This window comes from Drosophila hydei, unplaced genomic scaffold (genome assembly GCF_003285905.1).
Source record: "Drosophila hydei strain 15085-1641.00,03,60 unplaced genomic scaffold, DhydRS2 tig00008135-arrow-pilon, whole genome shotgun sequence".
In the NCBI taxonomy this organism is placed as follows: domain Eukaryota; kingdom Metazoa; phylum Arthropoda; class Insecta; order Diptera; family Drosophilidae; genus Drosophila; species Drosophila hydei.
In genome coordinates this window covers 2,157,877-2,180,313 of record NW_022045844.1, presented here as the reverse complement: position 1 = coordinate 2,180,313, position 22,437 = coordinate 2,157,877, and the positions used below count along the sequence as shown (strand labels likewise).

The 22,437-nt window shown below is 42.5% G+C and overlaps 1 protein-coding gene across 5 annotated transcripts in view; it reads left to right on the top strand.

The window, feature by feature from the left end:
- Positions 1-22,437, top strand: part of LOC111592753 (FH1/FH2 domain-containing protein 3) — a 47,944-nt gene that overhangs the window by 6,904 nt on the left and 18,603 nt on the right. For all 5 annotated transcript variants that reach the window (XR_002750988.2, XR_002750987.2, XM_023305151.2 and 2 more), the window contains exons 3-4: positions 41-3,471; positions 3,594-3,669. Coding sequence is in view for 3 of the 5 variants with exons in the window: in XM_023305151.2 (XP_023160919.2) it covers positions 41-3,471; positions 3,594-3,669 (3,507 nt within the window). In the remaining 2 variants the exon portion in view is untranslated. The remainder of the gene's footprint in view (positions 1-40; positions 3,472-3,593; positions 3,670-22,437) is intronic.

Here is a 22,437-nt window from a genome sequence, read left to right as displayed (position 1 = left end):
ATTCTCCCAGCCAAGCACTAATTTCCCTTTCGTTTCTCAGTACACTTTGGGATCGGACTTGGGCAGTGGTGCCACGTCGCGCTACACTTCGCTGGCCACGCCCAGCTCCTACAGGCCCTCGTTCTCTGGCGGCACGTATCGGATCAAGCGTGATCCGCCTGCTCCGACGCCCGTCACCAGCTACGTGAGTCGCTATGCCAAGACGGAGCCCAGCAAGCCCGATGTCACCAGCAGCGATCGCAGCAGTCCCATCAAACGCTACACGGGAGCCAGCACAAAGCTTAGCAAGTATGGACGTTCGCGGGATCCGAGTCCTGTGGCACTGGAGCACACGAATCGGGCGACATCCAAGTCAAGGGATCCCAGTCCGCAGCTAGGGGGAACTGCCTATCGGAGCAGCGTCTCGAGGAATGGCTACAACAGTCGCTATGCACCAAGTGCAACGAGACTTAGTGGAGCCAGTAGCACGCTGGACAAGTCCATCTCCTATTTGACGACGAGTGACTTTCATGCGAGGAGTGCCAGTCGCAAGGCGAGCAGGGAGAAGGAGGTGGAGGAGCAGCAGCCAAAAGCGGAAGAAGTCAAAGAAACAGAAGATGAGCTGAACAGCAAAGAGGAGGAGCAGCAGGAGGAGAAGGAAGAAGTGCAGCAGGAAAAGGAGGAGCCAGAGGAAACGTTCGTCTCTGTGGTGGTGGTTACGAGAGCCACCTCACCGACGCCACCTGGCAGCACCACAGTGCAGCGCACACGTCGCATAGACATAGCCAAGACCATTGAGAAGACCATACAGCGGTCGACAAGGAAACGTCAGACGCTGGAGAAGGAGATACAATCGGATCGACTGGATGACTCCACACGCTATTTACGCTACAGCGCCGGCGGCAGCAGCTCCATCAGCTCCAGCTACAGCACGCACAGAGATCGCATTAGCAGCCTGCGCTACAGCGCCAGTCCCCAGGCAAGCAGCTCACCCAAGTCAAGCACGCCCAGCGTAGAGAGCAAAAGCAATGGAGCCGTGAGCCTGGCCAGCAGTAAGTCCTCCAGCAAGTCCAAGCTATCGCCACCTAAAGCAGTTCGCTTGAATTCTCGCCAATCCTCAGTGGAGAATCTTGTGAACAAACCACCCGCAGTGCCCGCCAAAGCGGAGTCGCCCACCAAGAGCTGCAACGGCAGCAACAGCTCGAGCAGCTCCTTAGCCAAATGGCCCTGGCCCAACAAGGACTTTCGCAAAAGCTCGTTAAATGTGGGTCCTACGGATAGACCGAGGCAGTCTAGAACGCCCAGCAGTGGAGGCGAGTCAGAGGAGCCAGTCGTGGAACGCTCACCAAGTGCAGGATCAGACTGCAGTGCCTCAAAGCCTGTCAAGCTGACCAATGGGAAGACAGCGGCGCGACAGCTTAAAGGGCATAAATCATGCAATGGCAGCAAGGAGAGCAATGCAAGTAGCGACAGCAATGGGAGCAAAGAGAGCAGCATATGCAATGGAAGCAATAGGACCAATAGAAGCAAAGAGAGCAAACAAAGTAATGGAAGTAATGAAAGTAATAGCAGCAAAGAGAGCAGCAAAGAGAGCAGCAAAGAGAGCAGCAAGGAGAGCAAAGAGAGCAAGGAGAGCAGCAAATGCAATGGCAGCAATGGGAGCAAGGAGAGCAGTGCCAGCTGTTCAACCACCTCTGCTTGCTCCTCGTCCGATAGCGAACAGCGCGCGAAGACAACTAAAAAAGCTAACAAGAAAAAAGCGCCAGCAAATGGCAGCCAAAACAAAGTCAAAGAAAAGGAAAGGCAAAGAGAGGGACAGCCGTCGAAAGAGAGTGCGAGCGAGAGCGTAGAATTAGCATTGGGCAACCAAAATAGCAACAAGTCGTCGATTGAGTCACCCAATGGGGGGGTGGCAGTGGATCGGTCGCAGTCGCAGTCGCAGTCGCGGCTACAGAAACTGTCGAAGGTATCGAATTTTTTGGCCACTCGTCAGCAAGACACAAATAGTGAGCCGATCTTCCTCGAAAGCTCCGAGAGCGCTGGCAGCGAGGCGGAATCCCAACCAGCTTTGGCCAGTCTCTTGCTAGACACGCAAACGAACGAACCAGCGACAACGACCGCGACGACGACGTCAAAGTCGACGACGACGACGACGACGACAACGAATCCAACAACAAGTCCCAACCAAACGACTACCAGACTGGAAAGCTTGACCAGCGAGGCGCAGCAGGAGGACACAGAGGAGCCCAGCTGGTGGCAGGACACGAGCTTACAGATCAACACAGCTTCCGCCTTGGACAACAACAATCGCAGCGACATGCCCTACAGACTGAGGCACATCGATTCGGGCGAGGATCATGCCTGGTGGCTGCGCCCCGATGAGGATGATACGCTGGCAGAGACAACGCTGAATGCGTTGGATGACGAGCAGGATGCGAGTGCTGCGACTTTATCGCAGGGAGAGACAGGCTACAGATGGAGCAGCAGCAAGGAGGAGCACGAAAGAGAGATGGAGCAGGAGGAGCAGCAGAGCGAGCAGGAGCAGCAAGTGAAGCGCATGCCACGCAGTCGCATCTCACCCGAGCAGGATGCCTGGTGGCTAGACGAGGAGCAACAGCAACAGCAGCAGCCGGAATCCAAATCGAATGGCTACCACGAGGATTGCAACAATGTGGAGGTGACCTTGAAGCTGCCCAGCAGCAGCAGCAAAAGCAGCCAATCCGCAGCTAAGTCGCCTTCCTGGTGGCAAGCAGGACCTGCTAAGAAGCTCTTCAATGTGCAGCGCGTGGAGTCTGGCGAGCGCGCCTGGTGGCAGGAGCAGGAGCAGGTGGAGCCACAGCCGCAGCCAGTAAAACTGCCAACGCCGCCGCCGACGCCACCGCCACGCATCATCAAGCCCTGGGACTCAGGTGAACGTGCCTGGTGGCTGGCGGAGGAGGAGCAGCCAGAGCAGCCGGAGCAGCAGGCAGCAAATGGCGACCAGGTCGATGCTCAGGTGCTCAATCAGCCCTGTGAGATGAGCAGCTCCTTCGATTTTGCCTACTCGGTGCGTCCGAATCCGTTAGGTCAGTGCGCCAGTCCGCTGCCGGCAGAGCAAACGGATCAAATCGAGCAGCGAAAGCTTTGCGCATCGCCCTACGATAACATTCCAATGTCAAAAGTTCAAATGGCAGCGCCGCAGTTGCAGTTGCAGTTGCAGTCGGCGTCACAGTCACCGCCAACGCCGCCGCCGCGCTACTCTTACACGCCGCCCGCGTGCCGTGTGGGCGATAAGCTTTTCATTTCGCGTCATCAAAACATTGATGAGCTTTTGGGTGGCGCATGCCGGCCGCTCAGCCCGCTCTTCTACAGCGGCGGCGGCGCAGCCGAGAGCGACGCGACTTCGCTGCCACTGGCGAGCAAAAATATGTTTCTGCTGGAAGAGATAACGCCGGATCAAGTGCGCATTCACGATAGCACTGCACAGTTGCCGGTTATAAAGCGCATGCAGCGGTGAGTACGAAGAGCACGAAGAGAGCGCGAGAGCGCTTGCTTTTGTTTGTTGTGTGGTGAATTTCGTTCAACATGTGGTTGACTGGGCTCTCCCTCTTTCTGTCTCTCTTTTGATCTTGTAGCGATGTGGAATGGCTAGGGAATGGCAGCAGCAGCAACTTTTATGAGCAGCAGAGGCAGCAACCGCAGCAGCGCAGGGTAAGTGGCATGCCTATCTCTCTCTCTCTCTCTTTCCCGTTTACACACCCTCAACATATTGCAACAATTTTGATTTTGGCAACCTGCCCGGCTCGTTACGTTATCGACTGCGCGTCGCCAAAGACGCCCACGCGTGTGTTTATTTACCAAAGCAATACTCTAACTAGCGAAGGCGGTGCATTAGCTATGCCAAAGAACTTGTAACAAAACGAAAATTTTGTTAGATCTAGAATCTGTTTTTTTTGTGACATGTCAAATATATAAGTTAACTTATAACACTTAGTTAGCTTATAACACTTAATATAAGGTATTATTCAACACTTATTATCGGGTGCTAGACAAGTTAAGGAACAGCCCTGGCAAGAGCAACTCTACTTACGCCGGTGAGGCTATGATTTGTAAAAATATAGATCAGTCTCGTGTTTTAACTCGTACTGATAGGACATGCTAAAAATTGGTGTCATATAAGTAAAACTAAAAATAGTGAATATAATAAGAAAAACCAATAAAATTAACTGTTTCGATTATTCAAAAAAGAACAATTAAAAGCAGGGTTAAAAAGCGTTCTTCCAGTAAACCGCTTAAATAAATATTCACTCCGTCATTTGCTCGTTAAATGGCTTATTTCATTGTCTGAGCCCGAGGCCAGCAATAAGAGGCACAGTCGCCTCTCAACCTAACTTTCAGTCACCACAGGACTGGAAACCATATAATTGGCGCCCAACGTGGGGCCGGACAGAACACTTATCGCATTAGTGCCAGAAAGAAGCTATACGCACCCATACCAGGTCTCTCCGAGCAGCAACAGCAGCCAGTGCCAGCTGTTGATCCCTTCCAAGCACCGCCATATCCCACACAGCCATCGGCAGCGGCGGCAGCAGCAGCATTCGAGCAGCCTGCACCACCAGCCGTTCAAGAGGAACGCAAGAGCGGTGGTCTCTTCTCACTCACTAGTCTAGAGCCCACTGGCGTGTTACAGAATATTTCGGGTCTAGTGCAATCGGCCACAGGCAGAACCAACGAACCTGCGCCACCCCCACCAGCCAGCTACAATCCAGCTGATTCTGGTGGCTACTTTGACATAAGCACATCCGGCGCTGCCGTACCGCAGCCGCCTGCAAACTTTTTTACGCCTGCAGCTCCGCCTGCTGCTGCTGATTATTTTTCGCCCACTGTAGCACCACCCACTGTAGGTGGTTACATCAATCCTTCCGTAGTTGCTGCAGCTCCGTCTGTTGGTAACTTCTTTACGCCAGCACCAGCTGTTTCTGGGCAATCAACCGGTGTTCAGCCAACGCCAGCCGCGGTACCACCGACATTTACTCAGCCTGGGGCAACTGCTCCGCCAGCGACATACGCTCAGATTCCGACAGTCACCCAAGTAGCCACTGTCCCTCAGCCACTGACAGCTGCTCAAGCACCTGGTTTAATCGAGAGTACTCCAACGTTTGCACCGCCATCAGTGGCTGCAGCAACTCCCCCACCAGCGGCAGTAGCAGCACCACCACCAGCGGCAGGACCTGCACACTCCTCGTACCGCCTGCAGAAGGGTACCAGACTCTACAAGAGTCCACTGACAGCTCAGGAAACTGCAGTGCCCGCAACAGGCTGTGGCCAGCAAACAGCTTTAACAGCCACGCCCTTTGCACCCTTCGCAGCACCTGCTGCTATTTTTAATCCTTTTGGAGCACAGCCTACAGAAGTTGCCCTATTTACAGCGCCAGCTCCGTCAGCTGCACCAGCGCCAAGCCAGGAAGTTCCTCTGTTGCGGCTGCACCACCCCCAACTGGGCCAGCAACATCGCTGTTTACACCACAGGCATCGACGGGCCTCTTTCAGACTCACGAAGCAACTACATCGCTTTTTGCACCAGCACTATCCGATACACTTCAGGAGGTTCCTCTCTTTTCCAGTCCGACTAACGCAACACAAGGACTTACACCAGATACAAGCAACAACCTTTTTAAGTCACCGACTCAGAGGGAAGAGCTAAAGAGCTCTTCAAATCAAAATCAGGAGGTTACACTATTTGCACCACCGTCAACTGCACCTGTTTCGGAAGTTCCATTATTCCCAACATCACAGAGTTTGCCCATATTTTCACAAGGACCAGCAACAGCTCTATTCGCACCACAGTTGGATGCTAAGCCAGAACCACAGCAGGCAAATCTACAAGCGGAATCGTTGAGGAAATCCCCTTGTTCACGGCACCACCACCAACAGTAGAAGCAACAACTAACGAGTTCTTCGCGGCGGCAGAGCCAAGCGACTCTTCATCCATACTAGAACCAAGTCAAGAAATCCCCAAAACACCGCCAACTGCATTAATTCAAGAAGTTTCACAGCCACAGGTTGCTCCAACCGCTGTCCATCTCTGTCGGCACCTTCCACAGCTGCCGGCTCATCCTCATCCTCATCGGCAGCGGCGTCACGTCAACTGCAGCGGCCGGCATTGTCGGCAGTTGCCGCACGGCAACAGCAGCTACTGCTGAACGGCTCGCTGAAGAGCAAGACGAAGACATTTCCTGCGTATCGAGCATCGGTGCGCAGCGAGAGCGACGACAAGGAGTACAGGGCGGCTAGCAGCAGCAGCAACACGATACCGACGACGGGCAAAAGTCGGCCAAGATCAGCGGCAAGAACTGTAACAATCTGCTGCACAACGCCGGCAATAAGCTAAGCGTGAGCAGCAACTCCTTCGGCCTATACGCAGCATCTGGCATCATCGCCCAAGAGCCCTGTCTCCAGCAACGGCCATCTGAACAAATACTGCCTGACGGACTTGACGCGCCGCAAGGCCGAATTCAATCGCCAGCTGAGCGCGCCGACAGACTACACACATCACTCGTCCAGTAACGGCTCATAGCATCGCTGGAGTGGTGGGACACAGTCATCACGGCCATCACGGGCACGTGCACGGCCAGTCATCGACGGCGCCAGCCACACTCAAGTCGCTGCAGCTGCACAACTTTGGTGTGCATCATCCGATGCCAAGGCTCACGTCCACGTCGGGCACCAACAGCTTCAACAGACGCCACATACGTAGGCGCAAGAGCAAGCTTAGTAAGCGCCTGCTGAACGGCGATAGCGAAGAATCAGTACGCTGCTCATACTGCTCCGTATTGAATGTGAATGAGAACGACTTGCGGATTTCATTCGAGAACACCTGCACCGACTCGCTGGTCACCGCTGCTAATATGCGACCAAGGAACCGAAATGGTGCACTTTGATGATGTGTCGTTGTACGGCACTCCGAAAGAGGAGCCATATGCTGTGCTTTAATCTGCATTGGCCTCACTCTTTGGTGGATCATCGACGCAAAGAAGTCCGCGAAGCACTTGCGAGGAGTCGTCGCTGGAATTGGGTCGGTCGAGGACGACCTTACACTTGAGGGGGGGGTAGTTAACTTATAACACTTAGTTAGCTTATAACACTTAATATAAGGTATTATTCAACACTTATTATCGGGTGCTAGACAAGTTAAGGAACAGCCCTGGCAAGAGCAACTCTACTTACGCCGGTGAGGCTATGATTTGTAAAAATATAGATCAGTCTCGTGTTTTAACTCGTACTGATAGGACATGCTAAAAATTGGTGTCATATAAGTAAAACTAAAAATAGTGAATATAATAAGAAAAACCAATAAAATTAACTGTTTCGATTATTCAAAAAAGAACAATTAAAAGCAGGGTTAAAAAGCGTTCTTCCAGTAAACCGCTTAAATAAATATTCACTCCGTCATTTGCTCGTTAAATGGCTTATTTCATTGTCTGAGCCCGAGGCCAGCAATAAGAGGCACAGTCGCCTCTCAACCTAACTTTCAGTCACCACAGGACTGGAAAACATATAATTTATATTCTAAATTTATTCACAAAACTCTCCAATATGACGAAGAACTTAGCTGTTAGTGTGTGCCAGGTACAGGTAAGTTCTGCTATACAATTAACGGATGTGTTCCACAGCCTAAATGATCTGCGATCTGTGTGATATGCCAAAGGGCACACCCAATTCCTTATCTCTTTCATCTTCGGCGAGCTGCCAAGTCTCAAGTGTGGCCCTCGCTCTGTGACTCACAAAGCGCAGCCCAAAATGCGGAAGAGTATAAAATATTATCTTAATTATATGCAGGCAGGCAACAGCTCGAACTTGAAGTCGAACTGGATGTCGAAGTCGAATTCGGTTACAGAATTCTTTCTTCTGCTCCAGTTACCAACTCTTTTTTTTCGGCGAAATGGGTCAGAAAGCAATTAGCATGTAATCACAGAGCGCAGAGAGTAGCGAACTGAGCTTTAACTGTAAAGCCGACAAAGGTTAGCGCCGGCAGCGGCGGCAGCGTTGGCGTCGGCGACTTCATTAACTTCGCCTTGGCACGAAACAAAAGAGAAAAACTCATAATGATTGCAAATATTTACTTTGTTTTCGCTCTTGCGCAATTGTTTTGACCATAAAAAAAAATGAATAAAATTGAAAGTGCATTCAACTTACAGAATCTTCACTAATTGAGTCAGTGAATTCATTTCAGCTATAAAAATAGATAGCTGGCATTGATGCGTGAAAACAAATACCCAAATTACATTATAAAAGACATTTTGTTTCAGTTCGCACAGCTGCCATTTGCAAAAGCTAAACAACAAAAATTCGTGTGTAAATACGCAATTGTCTCTTTCAATGACATCAACCGCAGTAGTTGTCTATCTCGCTCGCTCTTGCAGATGACTCATTTGGCCTGAACTTCTTTCGGTGCTGAGACTCAAGGCTATTTTTTATTTCCCCGCATAAGAGAAAAAGACTTACTTGTACAATTGCATATCTACATTTATGATAAATATTTCCCATTTGGTAAATAACTGTTTTAAAATTTGTCCGATAAGACGTCAGGGGAATTTCCTATGAATATTTTGCAAGAGTTTAAGACAGTCATATATACATTTAAGCTGTAATTCCAAACAAATATTTAATTAGGGCTTTTAAGAGTTTATGACAATTTCAGCTAACATGCATACATACAAATAAACTTGCGTATACTCATAACATTTCACTTATATTTACTTTTTTGCATATCACATTTCCCTCTATACTTCCCTTCGTTCTACTCCTATCTAAAATCTCTACACTTAATTCAAGTCATAAGCATGCAAGCACCCACCCCTGTAATGTAGAACTCAATTGCCATTTCAAACACTTCACATACACACACGCACACAATTTAAAGAGCAAAATGTCCAGCTAATGATAGGCTAACGCTCAATCAACGATAAAACTAAATTGTGGCACACGCGCCTCCAAAGCTCTGAGGCGCAGCTATTTATAGCGCAGCTGCCAATGCGAATGCGAATGCGAGTGCGAGTGCGGGTTCGCCTATCAGCTGCAGTCTCAATGCACGTTCAATTAAAAAAGAGCAACAACAACAAGAACAAGAATAGTGTCTTGCAGAAGGTGCAGCGAACGCAAACTCACCTTGCCACTAAACACGCATCGTTGAGAGACACGCAGCATGCAAAATTCACCACAGCGTTCCAACCTGCCTCAAGCTGCCTAACGTCACGTTTGCATTGGCGTCATCTACCTTTAGCTACCTTACGCGTACGTTACGTTACGTTTGCTCGCTTCTCACTTATATCTCTTGCACATTTGTCGCTGCGCTGTCTTCTTCTTATGCCGCCGTGGTGTATTGTTGCTTTGACGATTTTGGCGCTTCGTGGGGCCCACAAGCCGCACGACAATATTTGTGGGTTTCAGTTGCTAGTCGAACGCGCCTTTGTGTGGACGTACGTCTCGGAGAGAGCTGAACCCGTGTATAACAGTCTAGCGGATATTCCAGCTGTCGCTCAGCTGCGCGCGTCGCGCTCTCGTCTGTGTTTTCGTGTTTGCGTATGTGTTTGTGTGTAGTTATTGTTGTTGCTACCATTGGCAACAACGTTTATTAAGTATTTAAACTGCATTAGTGGCTAAACAAATTGGTAATTATTTGTGGAAAAAAAAATAACAAAACAAAAAAAATTCAAATATTTATTTCGTCAAACGGCGTTAAATAGACAACATTAGTAGCCAAATAGTTTAATTGCAATTTATTTTTAATATTGATTTTTTGCGTGTCACTGTGTCAGTGTCAATGAACATCAAGTTAAATGAAGTGCTTAAACTTTAAAGTCTTCATAGAGCTGAGCGATGTGGGCTCCTCTTAAAGTCTCAGTGTCAAAGCTTCTGCATGGAAAGCAAAAACAAATATAATGGGAAATAACTGAAAAGAAGAGGCAATGCAACAACAAACAGCTGTCATCGATTTGGTTGTTTTGTCTGCACTTCCTCTTTGTCAACTGCTTCGCCTTGTTATCATATGCACTCCTGCAAGCTCTACCTCTCCCTCTTTGTGTCTCTGTCTCTGTCTCGCTTGCTCCTTAACTATGGGCAGATGTGGCTCGTTCTTTTGTAGGAGACATAGAGTAAATGTTGGCACTAAAAATTGAAATAAAAAGCCAAACGAAAATCCCAAAACCGGAATTGTGCAAATAAATCTCGATATAAGACTTGGATGGGCCACTCTGTCTGTGTTTCCTGCTGCTTCTCTTCGTGTTGTGGCTACAAGTAGAAAAAAGTAGCAACAGCAGCAGCGGCTATGAGCCTCGTACAAGGAAGCAAATCTTACGTTGATTTGGCATATTACGAGCACAGAAATATTATTTATTTTCACCCATTAACGAAATTGCCGTTTGCCTAGGGGAACAGTCCGATCGAGTACTCAGTGTTCCCCCCTCCTCTCTTAATATGTCTCTCCCACTCTAACGTGTTGGCAATTTGTTATGCGACGCGAAAGTTTTGCATCTGCAACAGCTCTTAAATGGGCTGCGATCTGGGAACTGCAGTAAAAGCGTCGCCTCGTAACCTACAAAGAGTAAATTATATATAGTTGTATTGCCTGAAAATTGGTAAAGTACTTAAACAAGAGCAAACAATGCTCCAAATTCCGCAGTCTTTCAATTAGACATAATTGCATTATAAGGCACATGGCCAACTGAGCTACAGAAGAAACTTCCTCTCTTCCCCCTATTCTTTAGTACCTACTCTCTTAAACCAAATCTTCTGCCAGCTGCACACACGAGCTCCAGCATTTACTTTAATATGCAAATAATGCTGTGGAATTTATAATGGCAAAAAAAAGCGAAGAAAAATAAAACAACAAACTGAACTCACTGCAGAGAGTCGACAGCAAAAACAGTGTTAAGCAAGGGGCGGGGGCACAAGGGCATAAACCCCATTTCAACGCTAAGTACGTACATAGTGATTGCCACTAAAAAGTGCTTCTATTTAGTTATAAAGAGAGTGCGAGTGCGGCAAAGGGAGATTCAGAAGGAGAGAGAGCGAGACACAGCAATAAGTTTACAGTCCGTTAAGTCAGTATATTTACATAGTAAAGTTTTAAGTGCAACAAAAACTAATTTGATGGCATTTGAGACAAGTGAAATCTTTTTCTCATAATTTGTGTCTTTTTTATGCGACAATACATACATACTTTAAATTTATTGGGTGGGAGTGGGGTAGCGACGTAGCAGAAAAATTGTTATTATTTAAAATGGGAAATTTTTAAAAATTCTTGAAAAGAATAGAAATAGAAAGGAATGGACTTATAGTAAAAATAGTGTTATTTGACTTAAAAAAAAAAAGTTGTATTTATTTATTCTGCTTTGGTTATAACATTTTTTCTTCTTTTCGCATGCGCATACTTTCAGCAGGCACTGCGCCCAAAACGTAGTTACAATTTTAATTATCTGTCAGCGTAATCTGTGACCAGGCGTTTGCCGCGACGCCGACTGCGCAGCTGACGTGCCAACGGCGAAACACTTCAGCTTTAGCTTCAACTGCAAAGGCAAAAGCAAACTCTTCTTATTTTTTTTTATTTTCTTTTGCTTTGCTGGGCTTCTGCAGCGCTAATCCAATTTTTTAATTGTGCGAAGAGTGACGAGGTGAAAGAAGGAGAGAGAGCGTGTGGTGGGAAGAGGGGCTGCATTGAACTAAGGAACAGTGAAGAGCACTTGGCTTACACTAACTAAGCCAAACAGAACGTAAGCGAGAGAGAGAGAGAGAGAGAGAAAGAAAACCAACAAGAATTCGCAGTGTGCATTATTATTGCGCTCTACTGTATTTGAAGCACATTTTATTTTCTTTTTATTTTTGTAGTTTGTTTGGTTAGTTTTTAACGTTATCTGTGCTGCGCTGCGCTTATCTTTCAACTGAGTTTCTTACTTAGCCTACAGTTCTTGTTGTTGCTGTACACACAAAGTCAAGGTGAGACGAGTTCTAATCTCGTAACTCCGGTTCTCGAACTTTATGTCAAATTAACTTGAATGACGAACTTTGTGGTTCGAAGAGTTGTCGTTGCTGTTGTTATTGTTTTTTTTTTTCAATTTGTAAGCGGCTTTTTGGCCCTTGTCAATTGTGCGTGGGAAATCTTTGATGGCTTACATAAGTCTAATCTATGCGAAATAGCCAAACTTCATTTGTTTCTCTTATTTTTGGCTCATTAGCTAACAATGAAGGCGCTTGCAAAAGCACATTAGTGTGTAATTTGCTTTTTGCATTTCTTTCTTCATATATTATATATATATATATATTAAGACATTATATATGCAGCATATGTATGTATGTGCTAATAATGAAAGCGCTAGTGCTTATATGCCACGCCCATTCGCAATAGTTGATGCCTTACGTTCACAGCTTGAACACCCTGCTAAATGGTATTGAGGTCAGTTGTTGCTTGTTGCACGCTACCAAAGCAGCCAAGCCATATCAACAACAGTATCTTTCTATGCGGTATATCCATGTCGGGTATTCGCCACAGTGAAAATAAAAAATAAAAATAAATAACCTATTAGCACGAAGGTTTTTCTAGTGCTTATTGATTTTTCCATTCCATCTGCATTGCACGCAATTTTCTATTTTCTTCCTCTTTTACTTTCGTTTCTAGTTCTTTAACATTGGAAAAACTTGAGTATTTCTTCTTATAATTTGCTTATATAAAACATATAAATATATGTGTATGTACTTTATGCTTATTCATATGCTTCTCCATCTATTATTCATATGTTTTTTCTTCTTTTGAGCTCATTTGCGTACCTTTTTCTTGTGCTTGTTTTAAATATGGGTCAAGTGCCCGCTGGGCGGCGGCGACTACTTAGAATATTTGTGTCTTGTAATTTGTCAATGTTAAGAATCGTTCTCGATTCTCTCGATTGCTCGAAAACTTTAGCCCTAAGCAAAAATTCTAGTTTCGAAAATGACATTACAAATCGGAAATCTTAAGATCTTTAAAGAATACTTTTGTAGATAAAAGATGTTTGTACTAATTAGACACAATAGTGTGGGTGACATATATAGATAAATTTCATATGTACCCCATAGGTACAACGATAGATGTAGCACATAGATATGAAGATATAATGATATATTCATGATATGATATGATGTATGTATCATAATCATATAATTGATACACCACAGATATAGACTTGTACCTTATAGATATATATAATATATATTCTAATAATTTAGTAACCCGTGGCTATATCTTATTATAATCTTAAGTCAATGTCTATAAATGGAATAAATCCATCAAATGTTTTATGATCTAGTTTTTGCCTTTCTAAAATGTTGATGACTGTTGGTAAGATTTCTAGTTGTTAATGCTGTTAATTATAATTCATCAAGACTTCTTAACACCCAGCCAGACATTTTATGAGTTCCTCCTCTCTGTCAGTGCCAGTCTATCTCTCTCTTAGCCCGTCTTAGCTTTGGCTAATGAAGTGATAACTCGACATTTGCCGGCTTTCATGGCTTATCAGTGGATTTCAACAAATTTTCTGTGATTTTTATCGCCTGTAAAAATGCCTTTTTCAATAGTTGTAATAAAAGTTGATTATGCTACGTTGTTGCTGTTGCTGCGGCTGTTGGATACTGTGGAAAAGGTACCATAAAACGCAGAGCAGTTTGGTTGTGCGGTCAATAAAAAATTTGATGGCAAGAAAAGTGACCGTAAAAACAATTAAGTCAAACCGACCAAAACAAAACTAAACTTCCAATCGATAAATATCGAAAACTTGTGCCTTACTCATCTGCCTTAAAGACGAAAAAAGCTGAAATTGGTTTCGGCCAATCAACGAAGCTATTTCAAAACGATTTTGCGGTTTTTCTCTGTTTTACGCAAAACAATAAAAATTATTACCGCTTGCAGTTACATTACGTTGAGTAGCGTCGAGTATCGAGTATCGAGTATTATGCGAATATAATGGAGCATTGCGTTTATTGATCCGCGTTGTGAAATTGCTGCGACCTTGGGACTGTGTAAGAAATGATATTTTGTATAAACATGCAAATTGAAATATCGTGAAGTTGAATAAGGCCGAGATCAATCAGAGATCTTTAGCTCCTTTGTGTTGTGCGCCAAAGAGATGGGCGTATTATTAGGGAGAGAGGAATGTCTCTTAATCTAGATCAAATGAACTGAAGTCAATAAACTCAGTTTCAAATTTATACAGAGCTTCAACTGTAGCCTTACATTACCAATCAATGAACTATTTTGAGGAACTCTTATCAAATACAATTTTAGATTAGAAATACGATTAGAAACTCGAGCTGTGTGTTATTCATCAAACATTACCCTCAATTATCATCATGAATCAGCTTCATAAACCACAATTATCAATAGGTCAGTCAGGACAGACAGTTTTGTATACACACACACATACACACCGTTAAAAAGTTATTATCTACCGTTATATATCATTATTTGATGTGAGAAGAATTCCAGTCTTTGTGCTGCTTAAGTGTCTCTTATCAATCAAAAGCCCATCAATCTTTGGCTCCTATATAATTTAAGACTCCTCGGCACAATATACTTCATTTAAATACTCAGTCAAGCTTTGTATGCTTTTCGAATTTGTTAACGATAAAATTGCATTTCAAATCAATCAACCTCAACTTGACCTTGCCAACGTAGCTGGGCCATAAACTTTTAATCAAGTGGCAGCTGTCAGGTTGGCAAGTTGCAGCAACAGCTACCAAAGCTTGCAACTGGTACAAATTGCAACACATTTTTCGCACTCCTCCAAAAAGTCAGAGGAAAATGAAAAACGTTCAAGAAATACCCAAATGCCATGGCGATTTATCAAATGCTTTGCAACATTTGAGCATGAAATCTGCATAAAATTAACACCGCGTCACATTAGGCGCCTGACCATTGACCACGGCCCATTGACAAGCCAGCGGGACGGGCTAACTGGCACCGCATCGCATCAAGTCTGGCTCTAGTCTCTAGTTGAGTCTGCGGTCGTCGTGTCTGGCCGGTCTCTAAATATTTATCATAAAATTCAATAAATTTATTGTGTGTGTGCGTGCATTATGAGTCGTCAGCATTTGATTTATGCCTGAAAATGCAATGCTGCTGTTTGATAAGAGTAAATACAGAGCAGTGATCGACCAGCTGATGCCCTTTAGAGTATAATAAATATATATACATTAGAAGTTTGTTGCTGTTTGACTAAGCTGTAGAAGGTTTTTTGAATAAAATATCTTAACTAAATATCGATATTTATCGATTTTAAGAAAATTAAATTAGCTCATTATGTTGGAATGTATTTAAAACATCGTCTATCCATTTGATTTAGTGATTTTGGATTTAAATGGTATGGGTTATATCTTAAAAAGCAGTGAACAATTCGATATTTATCGATTTTATTGAAAGTCTGTGAGCTGCTAACCCTTAAAACTTCTAGGCTGTAGGTATTTTACGAATACGTAGCAAATTTGTAGTGCTGCCTCTGATGGAATTAGTTAACTAGCTTAGTTAATTAGTATCGATATTTATCGATTATTTCTAAGTTTGCACAGATAGTGAAAGGATCGAATATATGGATACCGGACCAGACGGACATGTCAACAAATCAAGCTTGAACTGTTACATGGAGCTCCAAAAATATTATACTCCCTCGATGCGCTACAGGGTATATAAACAAATTTCCAAGTTTTTCATTTTTGTCTTCTGTTCACTGAAGATGCAATCGAATTGGAAAGACCAACATTCAAGCAGGCAACAACCCGCAATCAACAATAAACATGTGCAATTTATCATGGCTTAAAGTGAAAACACGCTCAAAAAGTAGCAGGAGAAGAAGAATAAGAGAAGAGACGCATTAGATTTATAAATGATATAGAAACTGATGCTGGCTGCGGCATCAGCTGGCTCATTAGGTCAGCAAATTATAAAGAAATTCCGATATTCGGGTTTCAGTTGCAGCTGCAGTCGAATACTGAGGCAGCATTGATGATATTTATTTAAATTTCATTAGTTTCGTATTCTATTTTATTTCAACTTTGATTCTTGCTCTTCTTTAGCTGTGTTCACACTGCGTATGATTAATGCGCTGCGATTTCGTCATAGGAAACTATCTAAAAAGAGAACAAAACAAAACAGCTATTTGCTAAAAATAACAGGGGAAAACATTCTACAAATATTCCAATTTAGAAATGTGAAAACTGTCACACATAAAAATTGAAAATTGGGAAAGCAGAGGGGGAAGCATGGGGGAGGCGGGGGGGACTGAAATGTAGGTCATTTACCCAAAAGTTTTTTCAAACACTGCCAAAAAGAAAAAAGTGAAATAAATGTGAAACCAATTTTTGCTTTGCCTTTATTATTACGTTGATTAGCAGGCCTTAAGATTGTTGTCATTTGTTGTTGTTGTCATTTGTTGTTGTTGTCATTTGTTGTTGTTGTCATTTGTTGTTGTTGTCATTTGTTGTTGTTGTCATTTATTGTTGTTGCCTTTTTCGATTGCACAAGCCTTGCATCGTGGCCAAGTTTTTTGGCCCAGTGCAATCAAAATATTAGTCACGCACTCACACACCAACAACACACACACACACAGTTGCTCCACTAATTTGTTGTGTGTGTGATATTTTGTAAGAATTCATGTCGCCTGCATTAAAAATAACCACAAAATGTCCAAGCAGATGAGTTGCAAGCGCGAGAAGAGAGATCGAAGACGGAAACCTGTGAACTGGGCTAAACAGCGAGCTGTTATAAATACATATCTAGATATCCAGATATATCTATCAAATTCTATATCTATAAATTTACAAATTTAGACTCACATATACAGCAGCCAGGCAGATCTATCAAAATGACAAGATATTTAACAGGTAGATGCAGCTTATGTTATTATATGGCTTTGACCATAAAAGTTGTCAGCTAAAAATATTTGGTCACGTTTTTTCTTTCTTTTTTTCTTTCTGAATGGGTCGTAAATATATTTTAAGTGCATTTATACACTTGCAGTTGGCATTAAGAAATTTGAATGCAGCATTTAAGGAGGCGTCGTGGAGGTCATAAAACAAAAAATATATATATAAATATATGTTTATATAGTAAAAGAATACAATATCTGCATTTAAGATCAGCAAGCAAATGAATTTGTGGTTCATTTTGCGGTTTACGAATTAACTACCTGTGTTTAAGGCTCGATTACTTAGCCTGATTTTTCATTTAAAATTGTATAAATTTTAATTAATTTAGTTTGTTTTTTAAATATTTGAGATTCGAGTCGATTTGAAATATAATACAATATTTGATTCGTACTATAAATTTAGCTGTAGCTCAAATTTTACACAGGGTTTTTTTAACTATAAACTACCTTAAGGCATGGAACTAGCTCGTCTTATGGCTAGACATACCTACCTCAAGGAATGGAACTAGTTTGTCTTAAGAGTTCGTTGCATTTATCATTAGCTGCCTAAAGACGAGACGAACTAGTTCCATTCCTTTACTTAGTTTGTGGTTGCTTTAAGTCAGTCTCCAAAACTTCTTTTTAATTTCAAAAACTTTTTGAATCTTAACTCATAATAAAAACTTGAGCTGTTATAATCTCGTCTTGCTAATGAATAATTTACACTATCTTTCATTTGATATCTTCTAACCTAATTTGGTTTTATTTCTCTGTCTTCCATTTTTCATGGACTTTTTTATTCAAGAAACACTTTCATCTGTAAGCTGCATAATTTATACAACTTTTTGGAGTGCCACATGCTCCACAGAGCTATTGTGATGCTTAAGTGCTACCGTTTTATGCATATTGTGAATGCAGTTGCGTCCTCTTTACCTCTCTCTCTCTGTCGCTCTCTTTCTTTTGTTACGTTTCCTCAATCTGTGCAGCATTAGCATATTTCTCTATATATATATGTTATATTTATCTTTATATATATCGAGAGTTCTGCTCTTGTTGACCCCAATCCCACAGCCTTTGCAATTATCATTTTGACACTTACTTTGACAATAGCCTTAACATTAGCTTTAAGCTTAGGAAGTGACATTTAAACACGTCGCACTCGTCGTTTCCGTTTGACAATTTGCTGTAATTAACTGTGAACCGTTCTAACTGCTTTGCCAAGCTTCTTCTTCTTCTTTCTCTTCAGCTCTCTTGAAATTCTTGGCCCATTGTACGCACACAAAATCAGTTAGCTGCAGTTATCTCTCTCTCTCTCTCGCTCTCTGTCTCGCTTTATAATAAATCAAATGTCCAAGTCAAGCTGGGCACACGCACATTATGCATTGGCATGCCGTGGCATGAGGTGGTGGGGGGACTATGGGGCTTAGGGATCTATCTATGTAGCTCGCTGCAACTGCGTCTGTGGCAGCAACAACGTGACACAATTTTCTAGCACTCCGTGCCGCACAAACTCGTTTCGAGCCCTATTAGACGAGCTGTTGCTGTTGTTGTTGTTATCCACTTTTATTGGCAGCTGAAATTATTTTTAAATGCAGCCGCTTAACAATTTTATGTGCTGCATTCGTTCAATCGTCATTCAGTCAGTCAGTCAAGAGGTCAAACAACTTTTTGTGGTCACAAATTGTTAACCCAACTCCCCCATCCCAACGCTTCGCCTCTTTCCGCTGTCGCTCTTCTTAGAGTTCTCTAATTATTTGGTCATTTGCTTTGTTTGTTTGTTTGCACCTTTGGTAAGTTAAAAATGCATATGCTTAACTTGGAGCTGCACCACTTTATCTCTCTCTCTGTCTCTCTCTTTCTGCCCCTTCTAGCTGCTGCTGCCACAAGCATGACAAATTGTCTTGGAATGTGTCTCGTTTCCAACTGGCTTTGAGTTATTGTTATATTTCTTTTACCTCTCTCTCTCTCTCTTTCTCCCTCTCTTTCTATATATATATTCTGTTCTGCTTCTTCTTTACATATTTATTTCATTTCAAGTTCATAGCTTCCTCAAAAATATTTGCTATTCGCTGAAGCGCAACACGCTTCATTCCAAATGTGGTTTTCACTGTTTTCTGCGAATATTTTAAGCCTATTTTTGGCCGTTGTTGTTGTTGTTTTTATGTCTTTATTTGCGAAATCGATAAGTATCGAAAATTGTTTGCTTTATTTTATGTTATTTATGTCTATATCTGAACTCTTGTCCATTTGTGTACACGTTTGATGGAAGATAAGACAAGCCCAGTACATGAGCTCTAATGAAATTTACTCGAAATCAAAGTGAACTTGAAAATCAAACAAGAGACACGTGTGTTAGGTCTAGGGTATTATATAATAGTTCCAGCATGTTGAGGTACTAGAAATTTATAGATATATCTTTGGGTGTCGCCAAAATTTGTGAGAATTTTGCTTAAATGGAAATTTCAGTTCACTGTACTCTGAGGCTTAGTTTATTGTATTTTGTTAATCTATAAATTCTTGGAATCTTATTTAGATATTAATCTGACTCACGAAAGATTTTAATATTATTTAATTTTTCTGTGTTTCTCTTGGCCAGCTTATAAATCAGATAGGAAACAAAGCAAAGCTATTTGCTGATAAAAACTTCCTGTTGTCATTTCCTATCAGAAAAACAAGAGTTGCAACAATGTGAATGTTGTGTTTATTATTATCAAATCAACATCTATTGTCTATGGACGATTTGTGGGCGTGGTCGGCACAGTGCACAGTGCACAGTAGCTGTCAATTAGTTTGGCTCGTTGTAAACTTATTAGCCAAATGAAAAAGTGAACAAAATTTACATAATTGATGGCACACAATCAGGAGCTGCCAAAGAAGTGGAAGCAGCAGAAGAAGAAGCAGAAGAGTAAGCTTTCAGGCAGACAGGCAGGCAGGCAGCCAGCCAGCTGGAGTATTGCAACATGCAACACAAGCAAAAAAAGTGAAAGTTCATTTGGCCAAGTCAAGGCGAACAGACAAAGAGGAGACCAAAGAGCCGTAGCTAAAATGTTTCCTTGAGCCAGCGGGCGGGTTTCATTAACTGACAAGTACCGTTAACTTTTTGGTTGTGGGTGCCACCAGTCTGTGTTGCAAGCACTGCTGCTTGCAACATTTGCATAAATTATTTACCATTTAATATGGCCAACAAAAATTGTCGTCATTTGTAACTAAATATGCGACATTCAACTGCAACAACAACAACTTACAACAACGTCTACTTGCAACAACTATCAAAATTTATTTAATTTCATTAAATTTTTGCACTTTGCCCATGAGGAAGCTGACCAAATATTCAAAAAGCGTTTGCCACTTAACTTTTTGGCTACGTTACAAAGCCCTACGAATTGGCCCAGGAAAGTTCCGCTGCTGCCCGTATGCGTGTGTCTCTTTCCCTCTCTCGTTGTCTCTCTCCCTCTCGCTTGCTCTGTGAAAGTAAAACTTGCTCCATCGAAAACTTATTTTCAATTTCATTTGGCAAAAACGCCGAAGCCATGAAAAATGCTGAAATACAAATCGAGCTGCTTCTGACTTTCGCATGATGAGAACAAGTTGTTGTTGATGTTGTTGTTGTTACCTTCCTGCAAACCACTTTTGACACACCTGCCCACAGTCGGTAGAAACCTGGCAGCAGCAAAGAAAGAAGTGTTTCGAAAAGTTATTAAGAATGAATGTTGAGAACGATGCTTGAATACCCTGCAAAAAAGATCATCTTGAGCTAGGGAAGCGAGCTAAGCATTGTCTGCAGTGAATGCAGTCAAAAGAGATTTATGTTAAATGGATATTTGACTGCTTATCGATTCGATATCGATTTCGATATAATTTTTTGAGTTGACAGCGAAGTTATCCCAATCTTTCCCGCTGCTAGTTTTCCCACTAGTTTTATCAATTGGGAAACTTGACAAGTTTTTAAAAAGTTGTGGTTGACTACTCAATATAAGGGTATATTACATACTAATTAACAAAGTCAGTATACCCCATGGCTGGTGCGTAGAAAGGCTAAATACCGCAACGGCAGCTGCCTCTTTTGCCTGCTTGCCCTGCCTTCATTTTAGCTTTAAACTTGGCTTTTTGTTGCGTGTTTTGTGCGCACTTCCTTTGCTTTTTCTGTCTTTTTCCTTTTGCTTACCCCTTTTCTCTTTATTTTTTCTGCTGTTTCGCGTTCTTCTTCTTTGAGAACCCTCGACACTTAATGACGCGCTTTTGTTTTTACATTTTTATATTTTTTTTTAGTTTTTTAGTTTTATTTTTTAATCGCATTTCTCAAGAATTTCTCAGCTTCAACAGCTGTTTACGTTTGTTTAACTCTTTATTTCATTTAGTTGCTTCGCTTCATCTTGTCTCTCTTTCTCTCTCCCTCTTTGTTGTGTCGAGTACTTTATTAGCTTTTTATGGCTTTCGTTTTAATTTGTGTTTCGCATTCGCTTCGCAATGAATTATTGCAATTAAGCGCAGTTTGTTGCTTCTCTCTCTCTCTCTCTCTCTCTCTCTGTCTTTATTTTGTGGCTTTTTAAATGCCGCCTTTAAGTTTTTTATTTGAGTCAACAAGTGGCAAGAGTTAGTAGCAAATATTTATGAAATTATACGTTAGCATACACAAATTACAAAGCGTTTGCACATTGCTATTAAAATGGCTTCAACAAACGGGCCAAAACCACTCGAACTACTAATACAAGCAATAAAAAATATTTGAAGCTTTCTGTGCATAGAATTCCAATTTTGAATTTGATTTATAGTTTTTTTGTTTACTCTGTGGATATTTGTGGTACTTAACTAAGAACTAAGTAGTTAATTGTAGCTAAGCTTTAATTAGCTTCCATTTCAGCTCTGACAGTGAGTTATGCATAAAGATTTTATGGAATTTCAAGTACCTTTGATTTGAAATCAGGAAATAAAAGAAGTAGAAGTACTTTAATGATAAATTGCTGAGAAACATAAGAGTTGCTAATAAGTGCATTCATAATAATAAGTGAAAGCTCATTAAAAGCAGCTGAGAAAATTATTGAAGCTAAGGAAAGCTAAAGTATTAAGCTCATTTGTAGCATATTCTTCTTAATATCAGTTGCTAGCTAAGAGGCAATTTTATAAGCATGTGAAAGCACATGAAAGCTTGCTACTGAAAGCACCAAACAACACTAAAACAAAGCAGTATTAATTCAATACAAAATATAATTTTATGCTAAAACTTTTCAGGCTGACAAAGCTCAAGAAAGCACTTACATAACTTCCGGGTTCTATGTCTTCAATAGTTAGCTGCACTTCTTTCAAACAACTCTGCACAATGCTTCGCACTTGCCTGGGCAGGCTGGCTTTAACCCTTTGGCCAGGTTGTGTTGCCTAACCATTTTCAGACCCGCCACGAGTTCAATGTCAGTTAGACAAGTGCTCGGTGTCTTTGGGGGCAGTTGGAGCAGAGCTCATTAGAGTCACGTTATAAGCAATTATGCGGCACAAAGAAGCCAACCAGACAGTCAGCCACACAGCCAGTCAGCCAGCCAGCCAGCCAACTGGTCATAAA